The 18,033-nt window shown below is 47.2% G+C and overlaps 1 protein-coding gene across 2 annotated transcripts in view; it reads right to left on the bottom strand.

The window, feature by feature from the left end:
• Positions 1–434: 434 nt before the first annotated feature.
• LOC145420554 (plasminogen-like) overlaps positions 435–18,033 on the bottom strand; it is a 31,687-nt gene continuing 14,088 nt past the window's right edge. For both annotated transcript variants that reach the window (XM_080289882.1, XM_080289881.1), the window contains exons 3-10: positions 10,573–10,679; positions 10,149–10,263; positions 9,925–10,064; positions 9,544–9,658; positions 9,320–9,459; positions 4,255–4,369; positions 4,031–4,170; positions 435–1,322 (exon numbers count right to left, since the gene is read on the bottom strand). In XM_080289882.1, the coding sequence (XP_080146008.1) occupies positions 1,318–1,322; positions 4,031–4,170; positions 4,255–4,369; positions 9,320–9,459; positions 9,544–9,658; positions 9,925–10,064; positions 10,149–10,263; positions 10,573–10,679 (877 nt within the window). In that variant the 3' untranslated portion in view covers positions 435–1,317. The remainder of the gene's footprint in view (positions 1,323–4,030; positions 4,171–4,254; positions 4,370–9,319; positions 9,460–9,543; positions 9,659–9,924; positions 10,065–10,148; positions 10,264–10,572; positions 10,680–18,033) is intronic.

The raw sequence follows: 18,033 nt of genomic DNA, 5'->3' as shown, positions 1-18,033 counted from the left end.
CACAGACGATGCAACAATGAACAAAGGGAGACGGAGGACTTTGTTACGACTGTTGTCGTAATGTTGTCTCATATGTAAATCTGAGTGTACAGGTTAGTGATGGGTCGGTCGTGAATGAAATGGCTTTTAGAGCCGGGTCCTTATTAGGAGCCATGGGTTTTTTCCTCTTTCTCTTGCTCTCTCGCTCTCTCACTTTTTTTTTTTGCTTCATGCTGCACGTTAGCCTTGTGTTTGGGCTGAGCAGAGACGGGAGACACAAACAGAGCCTTGTGTTTGTGCCCGAGGGGACAGGGGCGGTAGTTACATCGCAACAGCAGTAGCACACGAAAAGACCAGGAGGGAGAGAGAGAGAATGACAGAAACAACAAGAGACAACATCATTACATTAGAAAGTTATGTTAAAGAAAATGAGTGACACCAAGAAAAGAAGAAAAATCTGTAACCATTTCAATTTTATTGAAAATAGAAATGCTCTTCTGAATAGTTGCTGGGATGCTTAGAACTCAAAATTCACTGCTTTAAATAGTTTATTTTGATGCACATGCTGTTTTCTTTTGCAAAGAAAGCAGTCTCCATTGTTGACATACCATCACCTGATGTCCAGTAACATCATATCATCATTCCTTTCTCGGGCTTTTTCATAATGTAAAACAAAGTTTACACTTTAAATTGACTTACATTACATTTTCTTCTCTTCTATCTTGTACTTAATTTGTCACTAATTCCAACACAGATAAACATTCAGCCACATATGAATACACTTTAAGTTAACATTAAGTTTTTGCTATTTTAGTTCACATACATTTGTCATTAGTTCAATCCCACATGAACATCCATTTCAACGTGCTCGTTCTTATTCATTTTCTTAGGAACACTTTTCCTACATTTCTCTTCAAAACTCAGTTTTTGTCAATCACCAAATATTATAATATAACATAATAAATAGAATATTTTTTAAATCAGAACATCTTGTATAAAGTGTGATTTTCTGATTTTGTTTAACTTGTATTTTTCTTCTCTGGCAGAATTTGTGATTTTCATGCACTACTTAATGTGTATCCATACTTAATAAAAAATACTTTATAAAAACGTTCATGTCAGAGCAGAACAACGTATACATGTTAAGACATCCTCAACAACCGCATTACGGATGATAGCTTTTAGTTGGCTTTGATGGTTGCATTGATCCAGTCCACAAACTTAGAAACTTGAGTGTAAACACTGGCCGTCCTGCCCAACGTACATCACTCAGTCCATGTTGCGACACCCTGAAGGACAACTCTGTTCTGCTCATAACAAACCGGAGGACCACCTCTGTCACCCTACAGGTAGGAAACACAAAATAGATATTAGATAGTGGATACTTTACTATTTTACTCACACAGCTGTTTTTGACTGATGCTAAAACCAAGCTAAGAAAGTGTCAGAGTCTGCGTGTGGAGAGAGGAGAGCGGACCCAAATGCAGACAAAATGAAGCGTGGAACATAACTAGATTTTAACAAAAAGGGAGCTGTTCATTGTGGCTGTTAGAAAGGTGCAAAACAAACCTAAAGTGGAAAAACTAAACATAAACATGAAAACCTGGTGTGGAAGGGTGGATACCTGGAAACAGGGCGTGAACACAACAGACAACCTAACAATGGATGCATGACAACAGATCACATAAATACACAAAATTCCCGGTTCGGTTCGATACTTTGGTGTCACGGTTCGATATTTTTTCAATACAAAATAAAATGTTCATGCCTTTTTAATTTGTCATTTATTAAAATTATAAATATATATATTTTAACTCAAAAGTACAGTTTTTAAATTTAACCCTAACCCTTGTGCGTGTTTTTTATTTTGACAGCGAATGCGCACCTGTGGACCACTTATGTGCACCCCTGGTTATTTAGCTCGTCATATTGCAGCCACAGAAATTCTTTTGTCCATGAAACCATAAAGCTGCACTTTCTTTTTGCCTTATAGTCTGATTTGTCATAACTTTTCCGTTTTGCGGTAAGCTTTTCTTTGGCTGTCACTTCTTCACCCTGACCTGTCTTATTTGGCTCAGCAGAACTGAAATATATATCCTGCTGCTTTTACAGACGCACTCACATAAGCTCAGCGATTCTCTGCGCGATCAACCTCTCACATGTTTAAGCTTGCTGCGGGAGATTTCACTTGTCATGTTTGCATAGTAAGCTAACGATTGATAAGACGATGTCAGAGGAATTGGTGCACAAATTATCATCACTCACTAATCAGTACTGTCGCTCTCTATACACAGTTCACGCGATTGCAAAGTGAAAGCAAAAAAACAAGCGCAAATTCAAACGCGATTTCAATATGTCACATATTGACAGTGGCTCACCGATGCCAATGACATAATTACCCAGCTACATTTCCGAAAGAATGCAAAAGCATTGACATATATTTTTCCTTCCTACAATAGCCGGACGGGCAGGGCAGAGATAGATTTTGGTAGCCCGACTGGAAAAATCGCTAGCCACGGGACGTCGGGCTAGCGATTTTGCGAGCCCTGTATCTGATTGAGAAATCACTCATCTTTGGAAAAGAGAGTTTATTACAGAGAAATGGCTCTTTCCAAAATAAAAGCTATACTATCCGCTTCTTCTGGGCTATATTCTCAGCAGCATATTAAACATATCAGGTCCCCATAAGGAGACTCATGTGCTAACGGCTGTCTAAATGACTCGGGTAAAGTTTGTAGCATGCATGCTTGTTGTTTTTGTCTTTGCACTAGGATGATGTCGGCGTAAATGTGCAGTCATATTCGTTGTGTTCCCACTAGTGCTTTCAGGTTAACCTCGTTAAAATGACCTTAACGCCACAACACGGCAAATCTCCGTTAACGAGCTACCCCTGATAGCCCCGTGCATGGGGCTAGACGGCCAACACGTTAACGAGCTAACTGCGCTAACACACTAGCTCCCACCCATGTAATTGAGCATTGCGTGGCACATCCAACATACTGTTTTACTTTAGTCCATGACGCGCTTACCTTCAGGGTCATACGTCACATGAAAACCAAAATAATTCCAAACGCCAGATCTGAATGAGGGTGGGGGAGGTTCAATTTGCCATGTTGCAAGGAGAGCTTAACTTCTGTCTCGCTAGCTTGCCCTGCGCTCTTCCTTCTGACTATGCTGTCTTTGTGGAGCGCTCAGTGGATCTGCGCTCGACAGTGCAGCCTAGGCGGAGTAGTCGAACGCAGATTCACTGAGCGCTCCACACAGACAGCATCGTCAGAAGGAAAGTTGATAAAATAAATTACAAATGTTGTATTGTTCGATACATATGCGTACCGAACCAAAAGCGCTGTATCGAACGGTTCAATATCGATACGAATATCGTTGTACCCCTAATAAATACACACAAGGGTGACAAGGCAAATGGAAACACACGGGGAACACAGCTGAAACAGATGAACATGACGCCACAGGGGAAGAAAAATTAAACAAATTAGACTGTCAAAATAGAAAATACAGAGGTGCAGACTTAAGACACACGACCTTGACATGACATCAGGAAACAGGAGATGGGACACGGGTATAAGAAACAAATACAGAACATGACAGCGAGGGGGAGACAAGGAATGAGATACAAGGGGAAACGTAAACGAGGAGGAGACAAGACTGGGCACACGGGAAAGAGAGGGAACGAGAGCAACGCAAAGGGAGACAAAGGCATCACAGAGACGCACAAAGGGCGACGGGGACTTAAACACAGGGGACATGACAGACTCCCACACTAAAGACATGAAATTACAATCATCATAATGAGGAATAGTGGTGGGTCGGTCGCGAACGAAATGGCTCTTAGAGCCGGTTCTTTGACGTGAACGATGCGAGCTATATTTCTTTTGAGATTATTTACAAGGATAGAAACGGTTAAACTTTGGAGAAGAAAGAGAGGGATTGTTTGGCCATTGGTTCAGAAAAACACAAGAGTAGTAAAGAGAAAAGAAATGTATGTATATGGGTTGTTGACAACGGCCATAATTAAATGAATTATGAATCCTACCAGAGCAACTAGGTACGTTGCAGTGCTCCCAGCGGGCATTAGGATCCGTAGTGTAACACCACGGTCCATTGCTGTCCCCATCAGGGTTTCTGCAGAAGTTGGAGTAAAGCTCTGCTTGTGGGTGGCTCTGCGGCGTGAAACTGCAGCAGAAACATTAAGAACAAATCTCACAAAGGCATAAAAGGATATGAAATGATGATGTAAAATCAAATGCAAACACATACTTTGGCCTGTGTGGGTAGCTTGAGTCCCATCTTTGACAGATCTTTCCTGAGTTTGTTCTGGACTTTGTTCCTCTATAATCTCTTCCTATTCCATTTACACACTCAAGAAGATAGTCTAGAAAAGAAAAGAAAAGAAATAGATTGACTGATGTTTATCACAAATTTCTTATCTGATCTGAGTTCTGTGATGTTTTATGAAACTAAATTAAATTACAGCAGTGTTTAACTTTCAGGTGAAGCTGTTTTCAGTGGTGGAGATTCTTCCTCTGTAATTCTCACCACTGCAGACCATACAGTGGTCTCTGGCCTGCTGTAGAGGAGGGGTAGCACAGTGAGCTCGCAGGAGCGGCACGGGGGTGTGTTTGAAACAGGTATGCTGGGTCAGGTTAAATGACACTGCTATCTTTTGGGGGTTTTCCAGTGACAGTGGAGCAGAAGGACGTGTGTGTGGCAGCAGCCTTGGAGAGACTGTTCCAGCGTGCAGAGCACCGAAACAACAGCATCTGCTGCCCACAGATAATAAAAGATAACAGAGTAAACTGCCAACTGTGTGTGTGCGTGGGGTCCTTACCACAGTGGTGCTGAAATCTTGGTGCTATGTCGGACCCCCAGTCACTCTGCCCGCTCCAGATTGTGGGCCAGGTGATGTCTGCACAGCAGGCGGCTGCGCAGGAGGAGCAGCTGGGGGTATTGCGGGACCACTTGGAGTGGGACACCGCTGTACTGGAGCGGCTGATGGGGGCTGCAGCTGTGCCAGCGTGTCATCCCCCCCGCCCCCACGCTGTCAGTGGCACTTCACCGGATGGTACCGTTGGTTAGGGCTGCACGATTAATCATTAGAAAATCGCGATCTCGATTCATACTTATGTGCGATCTCATTTCCAAATGACAACGATTTAAAAGATTTTTTTAAAAAGACGACGACGACGATTGTACCCCATTTTGGTCCAGGACGTAATCTGCATGAAAACAAGCGCTCTCTCTTCCTGCTCAACAAATGACAAGGGCGGAGCCTTATACCACGTGATACAGAAGCTGTGCCGTGTGATGCTAAAATTAGCAGGGAAAAAAACAACGGAGAGCACGTCAGGGATGATGAGAAAGTGACAGTAGAAAATCCATCCCGGTCAACCACCCAAACATCAATAACGGGAACCTTATACAGCGCTTCCCTATACACGTCGAACTCCCGCAGGCACAAAGAAATTACGGAGGCTATCACTTATAACCTGACTAAAGATATGGCTCCCATCAACACTGTGCAAAACGAGGGATTTAGGAAAATGATCAACACCCTAGACAAATGCTACACAGTGCCGTCCCGCAACTATTTTTTCTATTGTTGCACTACCTGCTCTATACACGCAGTGTCGAGCAACGGTGGAGACGGAATTTCAAGCAGTACAACATTTTGCAGCAACAACAAAACGTGAGACATTTGTTGTTTTTATGTTTATTTATTGTTTTTATGTTCAGTCTCAACTGTTACGAAGTTGATGTGCAGTTAATAAGTGCAATAAATATTTATACTGGAAAAGAAAATCGTGAGAGAATCGTGATCTCAATTCTACCGTTGGTATTTATAGAGACTTTTCACGCCACAATGCTGGGGTGCTGCTGTCCGGAGGAAGAGTGGGCACCAAGGCTGTTGCCTCTGTTGTTGGGTGAAGCCCAGACAGCTGCCCTGAGCCTGCCTCCGGCGTCCCATGGAGTGTATTAAGATGTCTGTCAGGCGGAATTGGATCACCTTGGTCTTTCCCCGGAGGATTACCGGCAGCAGTTCCACGCTGGTCAGATGCCGGGAGGGGAGCGGCTGATAGCATGGGCAAGGCAGCTCGAAGACGAGGCGAGGTGGCTGTGTCCAGGGCGCATGTAGGAAGACGCCCGTATGCTGGACTTGGTGGTCATGGAGCAATTTGTGAAGGGGTTGCCCGACGCCACCACACATTGGGATCGCTACCACAGCCCCATCGATCAGAACGTGGCAGTCAAACTGGTGGAGGACCATCTGGCCACTGGCCAGGAGTACACGCATCTGAGCAGCCAGCCTACAGGATGCCGGCGACATTGAAGAAGGGACCTCAGCATGGACAGGACGGAGTGAGCACCGGTGTGGAGCCCCAAGAACCTGTTTGCACCCCTGCTTCCTGCCAGAGACCCAGAAATGTTCGTCGCCGCCTCTGAGCCATGGGCGGCTGAACAGACCCTGGGGCCAGAGTGCTGAAAGTGCGGGTGGCTGGGGCACCTACGGCGGGAGTGTCCGTTGATGGAGGTGGGCCAGGTGTTCCGCTTCGCTGGGGCTCCGGCCTTGGGGGCTGCACCCAGACCCTCGTCCACTGAAGCTTGGTTTGCCCCGGCTCATTGTTGGAGGCGGAGTGGGTGGAGGTAAAATGTGTGCATGGGGATGTTCACAGGTATTCCATAGTACCGCTGCTGCTAAAATTCCGGGGCAAAATGCATAGGGGAAAGGCTGCGGTTAGCCCGCGCCTGTCGCGTCCCCTGATTTTGGGTACAAATTGGCTGGGGTTTCATAGCTTGTTGGAGCAGTACATGGGGATGCGATTATGACTGGTAGATGCGTGTAATGTCTGCATGGTGCTCAGTGGTGACGCGGGGTCGTCCAATGCTGACTTTTGTGGGGAAGAAGAAGTGGGTCCTTCTACGGAGGTCCTTCTGTCTTCTGTGTCACGCCCTATGGAAGATTTTCCACTGGAGCAGTCTTGTGATGACACCCTACACTCAGCCTATGACCAAGTGATAGATATTGATGGTCACCTGGTGTGCCCTGAAGCCATGCAGACTTACCCGCACTTCCAATTGCGGAACAGTAGGCTGTATTGAGTGAGTTGCGACACTCACACTAACGAAATACACACCCAGTTGTTGGTGCCACGGAGCCGGCTGAAAATGATTTCCCGGGCGGCTTATTGCAACCCCATGGCAGGGCACATGGGATGCAAGAAAACTCAGGAACAAGTAATGGCCCGATTTTATTGGCTGGGCAGACGTGCGCCGATGGTGCGTGTCATGCCCGGATTGCCAGTTGGTGAGCCAGCCAGCTGTTCCAAAAGCGCTTTTGCATCCATTACCCTTAATGGAGGTCCCATTCGAACGCATTGGTGTGGACCTCATTGGGCCATTCCACCAGAGTGCACGCGGCTATCACTTTGTATTAGCTCTGGTGGACTATGAAACGTGATACCCGGAAGCAGTGCCGCTGCGCACCATTTCTGTAAAGAGCCTGGCTCAGGCACTGTTTCAGGTCATCTCCCGAGTTGGTATTCCGAAAGAAATACTGACTGACCAGGGCACGTCGTTCTTGTCTCGCATACTCAAAGAGCTGTATGAATTACAGGGCATTAAATCCGTTTGGACCAGCATCTACCACCCTCAGACTGACGTGGAGCGGCTGAATAAGACTTTGAAGTCCATGATTCGTAAGTTCATTCATGAGGTTGAACACAATTGGGATCGCTAGTTAGACCCTCTGTTGTTTGCAGTGCGGGGAGTTCCCCAGGCCTCCACGGGATTTTTTACCTTTGAATTACTGTACGGCAGGAAGCCGCAGGCAGGAGAAAAGTCCGAGCCCCGCAAAAAATGAAATTCAGTACGTGCTGGACTGCTAAAACCGCTTCTCCGGTGAGCCTGGTTAAGGAAAGAGATGAGTTGAGGCCGGAGGTACCAAATTCCACTACTCCTGCCTCCCTTCATTGTGATAACTATCTCACACAGGCCCAGAGAGCAGTTGATGCTGCATTGCAACAGCCTGGTGCAGCCTGGCATATGGTGTGTTCATGGCCCTACAGGCTACCCGAACATAAAAATTGTTCAGAGGTAATTGGCTTAGATGCTAAAGCTGGGAGTAATAGAAGAATTATGATATAGCCCCATCGTTCTTGTGGTGACAAAAGATGGGTCTATATGGTTCTGTGTTGACTATCGCAAGGTGAATGAGGTGTCACAGTTTGATGCTTACCCCATGCCCCGGGTCGACGAGCTCCTGGACCGGTTAGGCAATGCCTGTTTCTTCACGACGCTGGATTTGACTGAGGGCTACTGGCAAATTCCCTTTTCTGGAGAGTCCAGGGAAAAGACGGCTTTCTCTACTCCATACGGGTTGTACCAGTACCTTCCAGCTCCTCATGGACTGGGTGCTGAGACCACACACTGCGAATGCTGCCGCCCACTTGGATGATGTTATCATCTTCAGGGACACCTGGACGAAGCATGTGCAGTGGGTGGCCGCGGTCCTGGAGTTCCTGAGACATGCGGGGCTCACAGCCAACCCGAAGAAGAGTGCGGTTGGACAGAAGGAGGTAGAAGTATGTGGGGTACCACTTGGGGGGCGGGCAGGTTCGTCCTCAGGTGGAGAAGACAGCAGCGATTGCATCCTGCCTGCGCCCCTAGACCAAAATGGAGGTGAGACGGTTCCTGGGGCTGGCTATTATGGCCAATTTGTGCCAGGGTTTGCGGACCTGACCAGCCCCTTGATCGAAAGAGTGCCTCAGATCTGGTCCAGTGGACAGGGCAGTGCCAGGCAGCATTTGTGTGGGTGAAACAGGCTCTCTGTGATGAGCTGCTGCTATACACACTTAATTTCTCTCTCCCTTTTCTCCTTCAGACAGATGCCTCAAACAGAGGGCTGGGGGCCGTTTTGTCCCAGCAGGTCGGGGGAGTCGACCGACCGGTTGGTACATCAGCTGGAAGCTAATGGACCGAGAAACCTGGTACAGCACTGTGGGAAGGGAGTGCCTAGCGATCGGGTGGGCGGTTGACTCCCTTCATTACCAGCTCCCGGGATGCCCATTCACCCTCTGCTCAGACCATGCCCTGCTGCAGTGCATGAAGGATGCCAACGCCCAGATTACCCAGTGGTATCTGGCCTTGCAGCCTTTTAAGTTCAGTTTTTCAGAACATTGTGTAGTGCCTATATTTCACATATTAGCTACATTAAATACCAAACCAAATGGCAATTGTTGAAAGAGAAATGGCTGCTAGAGGACAATTAGACATGTATGTCAGCTGAACAAAACAAAACAAACACAATAACATGTATGAATCTTACCAAAGCAGCTGGGTACGTTGCAGTGCTCCCAGCGGGTGTTAGCATCAGTAGTGTAACACCACGGTCCATTTCTGTCCCCATCAGGGTTTCTGCAGAAGTTGGACTCTAGATCTGCTTGTGGGTGGCTCTGCGGCATGAAACTGCAGCAGAAACATTATGAAACGTTTTAACAAAGGCATAAAAGGATATGAAGTGATGATGTAAAATCAAAGGCAAACACATACTTTGGCCTGTGTGGGTAGCTTGAGTCCCATCTTTGACAGATCTTTCCTGAGTTTGTTCTGGACTTTGTTCCTCTGTAATCTCTTCCTATTCCATTTACACACTCCAGAAGATATGCTAGAAAAGAAAAGAAAAGAAAATCACTAGAAATAGATTTATTGATGTTTATCACAAATTTCATAATATAAATTATTTATCCGGTGCGAGTTCTGTGATGTTTTATGAAACTAAATTAAATTACAGCAGTGTTTAACTTTCAGGTGAAGCTGTTTTCAGTGGTGGAGATTTTTCCTCTGTAATTCTCATTATTTCAGACCAGCCATTCCTCTGTGAAGGAAAACACTGATTTATCTCAAATATCATGGCCATGCATTATAACTTACCAAAGCAGCTGGGTACGTTGCAGTACTCCCAGCGGGTGTTAGGATCAGTAGTGTAACACCACGGTCCATTGCTGTCCCCATCAGGGTTTCTGCAGAAGTTGGAGTAAAGCTCTGCTTGTGGGTGGCTCTGCGGCTTGAAACTGCAGCAGAAACATTTCGAAAAACTTTCACTAAGACATAAAAGGATATGAAATGATGATGCAAAATCAAATGCAAACACATACTTTGGCCTGTGTGGGTAGCTTGAGTCCCATCTTTGACAGATCTTTCCTGAGTTTGTTCTGGACTTTGTTCCCCTGTAATCTCTTCCTATTCCATTTAAACACTCCAGAAGATATGCTAAAAGAAAAGGAAAGAAAAGACTAGAAATAGATTTATTGATGTTTATCACACATTTCCTATAGTAAATAATTTATCTGATCCGAGTTCTGTGATGTTTTACAAAACTAAATTAAGCTGTTTATAGACACAGTACCTCACTCATCATGACACATATGCTAAACATTAACTACAATGTCAACAAAAAACATTGGAAACAAAAAACATGTAAACTAGAAAAGACTGGCCACTGTAGCCGACAGAAAGGACAGCATGAAAACATAGGCTTTAGTGTTTGTATTATTCATAGAGAAAAATGAGGATCGTTACCATTTCTTTCATATAAAGCTATGGTGCTTCTGCGAAAGACACTGTCTGTTTTGGAGTTTACCGCTGCTGTCCAACACTCTTGGTCCTTTTCATTATAGATAAAAGACCTGTGTGTAAAAAAAAAAAGAAAAGAAAAATTAAAAAATTGTTGATTCCTTTCTTGAAAGGTGCTATACAAATCTAAGTTATCTACACATTAGGTTTTGAGGTGGCCAATGGAACAACGCATACATGGACAAGGGTTGATAATTTGGTATTAATAGAAAGCTACTATGCCAGCTAACCCACTAAAAGAGATAAAATCAAATCACTTTTATTGTTATAACACATGTGTGCAAGTTTAACAAACAACAGTAGTGTGCAAAATACAAGAGACAGGATGCAAGCCAAATATAACAGGAATGTGAAAATTATGAGAATAAATATATGTATAAATATAAGAATGTATGCACATTAATTAATATTTATACCACATATATATATATATATATATATATATATATATGTGTGTGTGTGTGTGTATTAGGGGTGCAACAATACTAGTATCGATATTGAACCGTTCGATACGGTGCTTACAGTACAGTACAGTGCTCGGTACGCATATGTATCGAAAAATACAACATTTTTTATTTATTTTATCAACTTTTTTTCTGACGATGCTGTCTGTGTTGAGCGCTCAGTGGATCTGCGTTCGACTACTCCGCCTAGGCTGCACTGTCGAGTGCAGATCCACTGAGCGCAGCGCAAGCTAGCAAGACAGAAGCAAAGCTCGTTGCAACATGGCAACTCCCTCAACGCTACCTGAAATTGAACCTCCCCCACCCTCATTCAGATCTGGCGTTTGGAACTATCTTGGTTTTCATGTGAAGCATGACCCTGATGGACAAAAGTAAAACAGTATGTTGGATGTGCCACGCAATGCTCAATTACATTGGTGGGAACTAGTGCGTTAGCGCAGTTAGCTTGTTAACGTGTTGACGCCGTCCAGCCCCAAGCACGGGGCGATCCGCAGTAACTCGTTAACAGAGATTTGCCGCGTTATGGCGTTAATGTAATTTTAACGAGATTAACACTGACAGCACTAGTGGGATCACAACGAATGGACAACGAACACAACGACTGCACATTTATGCTGACATCATCCTAGTGCAAAGACAAGTAGAAGCAGACAAAAACAACAAGCACGCATGCTACAAACTTTATCATTTAGACAGCCGTTAGCACATGATTCTCCTTATGGGGACCTGATATGTTTAATATGCTGCTGAGAATATAGCCCAGAAGAAGCGTATAGTATAGCTTTTATTTTGGAAAGAGCCATTTCTCTGTAATAAACTCTTTTTTCCAAAGATGAGTGATTCCTCGATCAGATAGATTTATTTTTTTTATTTTGTTGTTTCGGCAACATTAAATTTGAAAACTGTACTTTTGAGTTAAAATATATATTTATAATTGTAATAAATGATAAATTAAAAAGGCATGAACATTTTTTTGTATCGAAAAAATATCGAACCTTGTCACCAAAGTATCGAACCGAACCGTGACTTTTGTGTATCGTTGTACCCCTAATATATATATATATATATATATATATATATATATATATATATATATATATATATATATATATATATATATATATATATAAACACCCAGCACGCCCCTGCGGGCAGTTTATCCTTCAAGCTCGGGTCCTCTACCAGAGGCCTGGGAGCTTGAGGGTCCTGCGCAGTATCTTAGCTGTTCCCAGGACTGCGCTCTTTTGGACAGAGATCTCCGATGTTATTCCCGGGATCTGCTGGAGCCACTCGCCTAGCTTGGGATTCACCGCACCTAGTGCTCCGATTACCACGGGCACCACCGTTACCTTCACCCTCCACATCCTCTCGAGCTCTTCTCTGAGCCCTTGGTATTTCTCCAGCTTCTCGTGTTCCTTCTTCCTCATATTGCTGTCATTCGGAACCGCTACATCGATCACTACAGCCGTCTTCTTCTGTTTGTCTACCACCACTATGTCCGGTTGGTTAGCCACCACCATTTTGTCCGTCTGTATCTGGAAGTCCCACAGGATCTTAGCTCGGTCATTCTCCACCACCCTTGGGGGCATCTCCCATTTTGACCTCGGGACTTCCAGGTTATACTCGGCACAGATGTTCCTGTACACTATGCCGGCCACTTGGTTATGGCGTTCCATGTATGCCTTGCCTGCTAGCATCTTTCACCCTGCTGTTATGTGCTGGATTGTCTCTGGGGCATCTTTACACAGCCTGCACCTGGGGTCTTGCCTGGTGTGATAGACCCCAGCCTCTATGGATCTTGTCCTCAGAGCTTGTTCTTGTGCTGCCATGATTAGTGCCTCTGTGCTGTCTTTCAGTGAAGCTTTGTCCAGCCACTGGTAGGATTTCTGGATATCAGCCACCTCCTCTATCTGCCGGTGGTACATACCGTGCAGGGGCCTGTCCTTCCATGATGGTTCCTCGTCTCCCTCCTCTTTCTTGGGTTTCTGCTGCCTGAGGTATTCACTGAGCACTCGGTCAGTTGGGGCCATCTTCCCAATGTATTCTTGGATGTTCGTTGTCTCATCCTGGACTGTGATGCTGACACTCACCAGTCCCCGGCCCCCTTCCTTCCGCTTAGCATACAGCCTCAGGGTGCTGGACTTGGGGTGAAACTCTCCATGCATGGTAAGGAGCTTTCTTGTCTTTATGTCAGTGGCTTCTATCTCCTCCTTTGGCCAGCCTATTACCCCAGCAGGGTACCTGATCACGGGCAGGGCGTACGTGTTGATGGCCCAGATCTTGTTCTTACCATTCAGCTGACTCCTCAGGACTTGCCTGACCCTCTGCAGGTACTTGGTGGTTGCAGCTTTTCTAGCAGCCTCTTCATGGTTCCCATTCGCCTGCGGGATCCCCAAGTACTTGTAACTGTCCTCTATGTCTGCAATGTTGCCTTCTGGTAGTTCAATCCCCTCAGTTCTGACTACCTTCCCTCTCTTTGTTACCATCCGACTACACTTCTCCAGTCCGAACGACATTCCAATGTCATTGCTGTATAGCCTGGTAGTGTGGATCAGTGAATCGATGTCTCGTTCACTCTTGGCATACAGCTTGATGTCATCCATGTACAGGAGGTGGCTGACAACTGCTCCGTTCCGTAGTCGGTATCCGTAGCCAGTCTTGTTAATGATCTCACTGAGGGGGTTCAGGCCTATGCAGAACAGCAGTGGGGACAGAGCATCTCCTTGGTAGATCCCGCACTTGATGGTGACTTGTGCTATGGGCTTGGAGTTGGCCTCTAATGTTGTACGCCACATCCCCATTGAGTTCCTGATGAAGGCTCTTAGGGTCCCATTGATCTTGTACAATTCTAGGCATTCCAGTATCCAGCTGTGGGGCATTGAGTCATAGGCCTTCTTGTAATCAATCCAGGCAGTGCACAGGTTGGTCAGTCTGGTCTTGCAGTCTCGGCTGACTGTTCTGTCTACCAGTAGTTGGTGTTTTGCACCTCTGGTATTCTTGCCAATTCCTTTCTGTGTCCCGCTCATGTATTGACCCATGTGCCTGTTCATCTTAGCCGATATGATGCCTGACAGGAGCTTCCATGTAGGGCTGGGACAACGCGTCGACGTAATCGATTACGTCGACGCAAAAAATACGTCGACGTAAAAAAATCTGCGTCGATGCGTCGTGACTTTCAAAAAAAGACATGGCGGCAGCGAGTAGCGGAATCATGAGTGAGGCAGTTGCAGTCAACTTAAATCACTCCACCTGAACACGCAGTTCTACAGTATGGGGATATTTTAACAGAAAAGGAAGTGATTCAGTCGTTTGCCGGCTTTGTGAGGTGGAAATGGCCTATCATAAAAGCACGACGGCTATGCACCAGCACCTCAAACGACTGCATCCAGGAGCAGCTTCTGCAAAGGACAAACCACCGTAAGTTTTCAACTTTTTTACTAACGCTAGTTTTTACCCGTTAATTCATCCAGACACCCCCCCACGTAGACGTACACTCACTTATAGACACAGAGATAAACACCCAACCTCCGTAAATGCAAAACTCATTTAAGCTGCTTAGCAGTAACATATAGCAGCTGCTGTTTAGTTGTTCTCTTTCATAGCATTCGTTTCGTGTCTCACTATGGGAACGCCTCCTGCGTGACCTCATCAGAAGCTAAGAAATTGCCGAAGGCGAAAAAGACGGGGAAGCATGTGTTGCCTGTTTTCCCTGAGCTACTCGATGAGATAGCGGTGACGTGGAAAGCAAAACCTTGCAGCGAGAAACACCCCATCGTGGGGAGCTCCCTGCTGGATTGTGAGGGGATGGAGTCTATCGGCCTCCGCCGAATGCCACAAGTGGAGCCGTTGGTGGCGAGCCATCTTCACCCGAAGACGTCTCTGTCCTCATCGGCCCCATCTCTCCCCTCCAAAGCAGACCGCTTCCAGTCTAGCCTTACAGATAAGTGCTACAAGGCAGTGACAGTAAGAGCCCACAATGCCTCTTCTATGCTAATGGCTTACCAAGCTGAGCTAGAAGAGGACATGACAGCTAACACAGATACCACAGTGTGCGAAGAAATCTGCGTTATAACTGAACACGTCCTCCGCCTCTACAAGGTAGCCATACAGGCTACTGGGAGAGCCATGGGCCTCATGGTTCTTCAGGAGCGAGCACGCTGGCTCGGGCTCACCAACCTGACGACTAAGGAAAAAGAGGAACTCCTCGACACCCCTGTCGTCCCTCACGGTCTCTTCGGTGCGGCTGTTACATCCATGCAGAAGAGATGTGAGGAGAAAAAGAGAGATGATGAGGCTCTGAAACTCTGCCTGCCGAGGAGGGCCCAGCACGCCACCCTAGCAGCGCCAGTCATTCGCGCAGGCAGCGTCTCGCCCGGTCCCCGCTTTCAGGATTCCCAAAGTGCCTAAGACGCAAGCAGCCCCCCAGGCTGCCGGGGCCCCTAAGAATCCATGGACTTGGAAGCAGTCTCCCCAGGCCAGACCTCAAGCGGCCCCTCCTCCTCCCCCCGCTGCCGCGATCGTGAGGAGGAAGAAGCGGCCGGCCTGACAGCCTCTCCTCTAGGCGGGAGCGAACCCAGTTTCCCCCTTTCATGGGCCACCCTCCCGCCTCCCAGCTCCGTTCCAGAGCAAGTTCAACGGGACATGTTCCACACAGAGTGCTTGACTCGGGCCGGCGTTCCTGTCACCGGACCCGCCAGAGGGTAAGAGAGCCAAAGTTCGCAGTGTTGTTTCACGAGCACTTCTCTCATGCATTCTGTATTAAAAAAGCCCCGACACGCGCATCCAGGCAGTTTGCCGAGGGCGCTGTCGAGTGTTGCAAAACACATGAGAAAATCAAACATGCTGAAAAACGGAGCACTGTCTGCCATAACGCAGCCCGTGGAGACTCGCGTTTCCACGGCTGTGATGATGCAGATGGGCCCGTCACCTCGCTCGCCTGTGACAGAGGTGACGGGACGCCGAAATGGCGTATGTTTCGCGCTGCGACCACAAGGGGGCGCCAAAACGCCATATTCGGTGGAGTGGCCAGTGAGCCCTCTGTCTCTCCACATGAAGAACTGGGCCACCTGCACTCAGTCAGCATGGGTGCTGAGGACATTGAAAAAGGGCTACAGGCTGCAATTCAGTGTCGCTCCACCACAATTCAAAGAAATTGTTTACTCTCGTGCTCCGGGCGAGTCTGCCAGTTTTCTCCTGGAGGAAATTTCCACCTTGAGAGACAAAGGAGCTATAAGAATTGTCCCTCCCGAGGAAATGCACAGCGGATTTTATTCGAGGTATTTCCTTGTGCCAAAGAAAGGGGGGAGGGGGATGAGAGCCATTCTGGATCTCCGTGCCCTGAACCGGCATTTGAGGACATACAAGTTCACGACGCACGCATCGCTGCTACGGTTTGTACGAGCGGGCGACTGGTTCACATCAATCGACCTGAGGGATGCTTATTTCCACATCCCCATATATCCCCCACACCGAAAGTATCTGAGATTTGCTTTCCAGGGGATGGCATACGAGTTTGTAGTCCTGCCTTTTGGTCTCTCACTGAGCCCAAGGGTGTTTGTGAAATGCACCGAGGCAGCAGTGGCCCCGCTCAGGAAAAAGGGCATTCGGGTGGCCACGTACATCGACGATTGGCTGGTGGCAGCCCCAACCCGCCAGGGAGCAACTTGTCACACAAATGCTCTCATACAGGGGTCCCCCAAGTTACACACGCTGGCACACAGACTGATAGTCTGGAGCAGTGTTCACTTGCTGTCACTGAGAGCAACTCACGTGCCGGGGATCTTGAACTTTGGAGCAGATCTTCTCTCCAGGGGCAACCCGCTGTATGGGGACTGGAAGCTTCACCCGGAGGTGGTGAAGCAGATCTGGCTGCGATTCGGTCTGGCGACCGTGGACGTTTATGCATCCAGGGAGAATGCTCAGTGTCCCCTGTTTTACTCGCTGAACGATCAGAGAGCTCCACTCGGGGTGGATGCTCTAGCTCACGAGTGGCCGAGAACCCTCCTCTATGCTTTTCCCCCAGTGGCCCTCATTTCTCCAACTCTGGCCAGAGTGAGGGAGAGAAGTCACTATATGATCCTGATAGCCCCGCACTGGCCAGGGAAACACTGGCTGGCGGAGATTTTTCAGCAGCTGTGCGGCCCACCTTGGCTGTTACCACTACGCAGAGACCTCCTGTCTCAGGCACGGGGGGAAATATTCCACCCCCACCCAGAGAGGCTGGCTCTGTGGGCTTGGCCCGTGAGTGGGTTAACCTGAACACGGTGGGGCTCCCTCATAGTGTTATCGACACTATTCAGTGTTCTAGAGCATCGTCTACTCGGACGCTATATGAGCATAAGTGGCGTGTGTTTGAAAGCTGGTGCTTAGAATCACAGGCCATCCCTTTTCAGTGCTCTGTGGCTGTGATTCTGTCATTTCTTCAGGCCCTGATTGATACGGGTAAAGCCTTCTCCACCATCAAGGTGTATGTGGCAGCAATTTCAGCCTGCCATATTGGTTTTGAGGGAAAGACTGTTGGCCAGCATCCCTTAATATGCCGTTTCATGAAGGGTGCACGGCGTAAATTGCCTACGTCTAGGCCATTGGCTCCATCGTGGGACCTTCCCACAGTATTGGCTGCGCTCTCCTGTTGCCCATTTGAACCCCTGGAACAGGTTGAGTTGAAATTTCTGTCCTTGAAGACGGCTCTTTTAATTGCTTTAGCTTCTGCTAAACGTGTGGGAGAGATACACGCTCTCTCAGTGCATCAGTCATGCATTCAGTTCTGTGTCTAAACAGCGCCTCTCCCATTGGATAGTAGGAGCAATTGCCCTGGCCTATACTAGCAGGGGCCTTGAGCCCCCTGCTGGCTTACGTGCGCATTCCACTAGAGGTCTGGCAACCTCATGGGCTCTCTTTAGGGGAGTTTCTATTCAGGAGGTGTGTGCAGCTGCATGCTGGA

The sequence above is a fragment of the Astatotilapia calliptera genome, chromosome 15 (genome assembly GCF_964374335.1).
Source record: "Astatotilapia calliptera chromosome 15, fAstCal68.1, whole genome shotgun sequence".
Classification (NCBI taxonomy): Eukaryota; Metazoa; Chordata; class Actinopteri; order Cichliformes; family Cichlidae; genus Astatotilapia; species Astatotilapia calliptera.
Note: the sequence above shows the minus strand (reverse complement) of the source record. Positions and strands in the feature narration are given on the sequence as shown.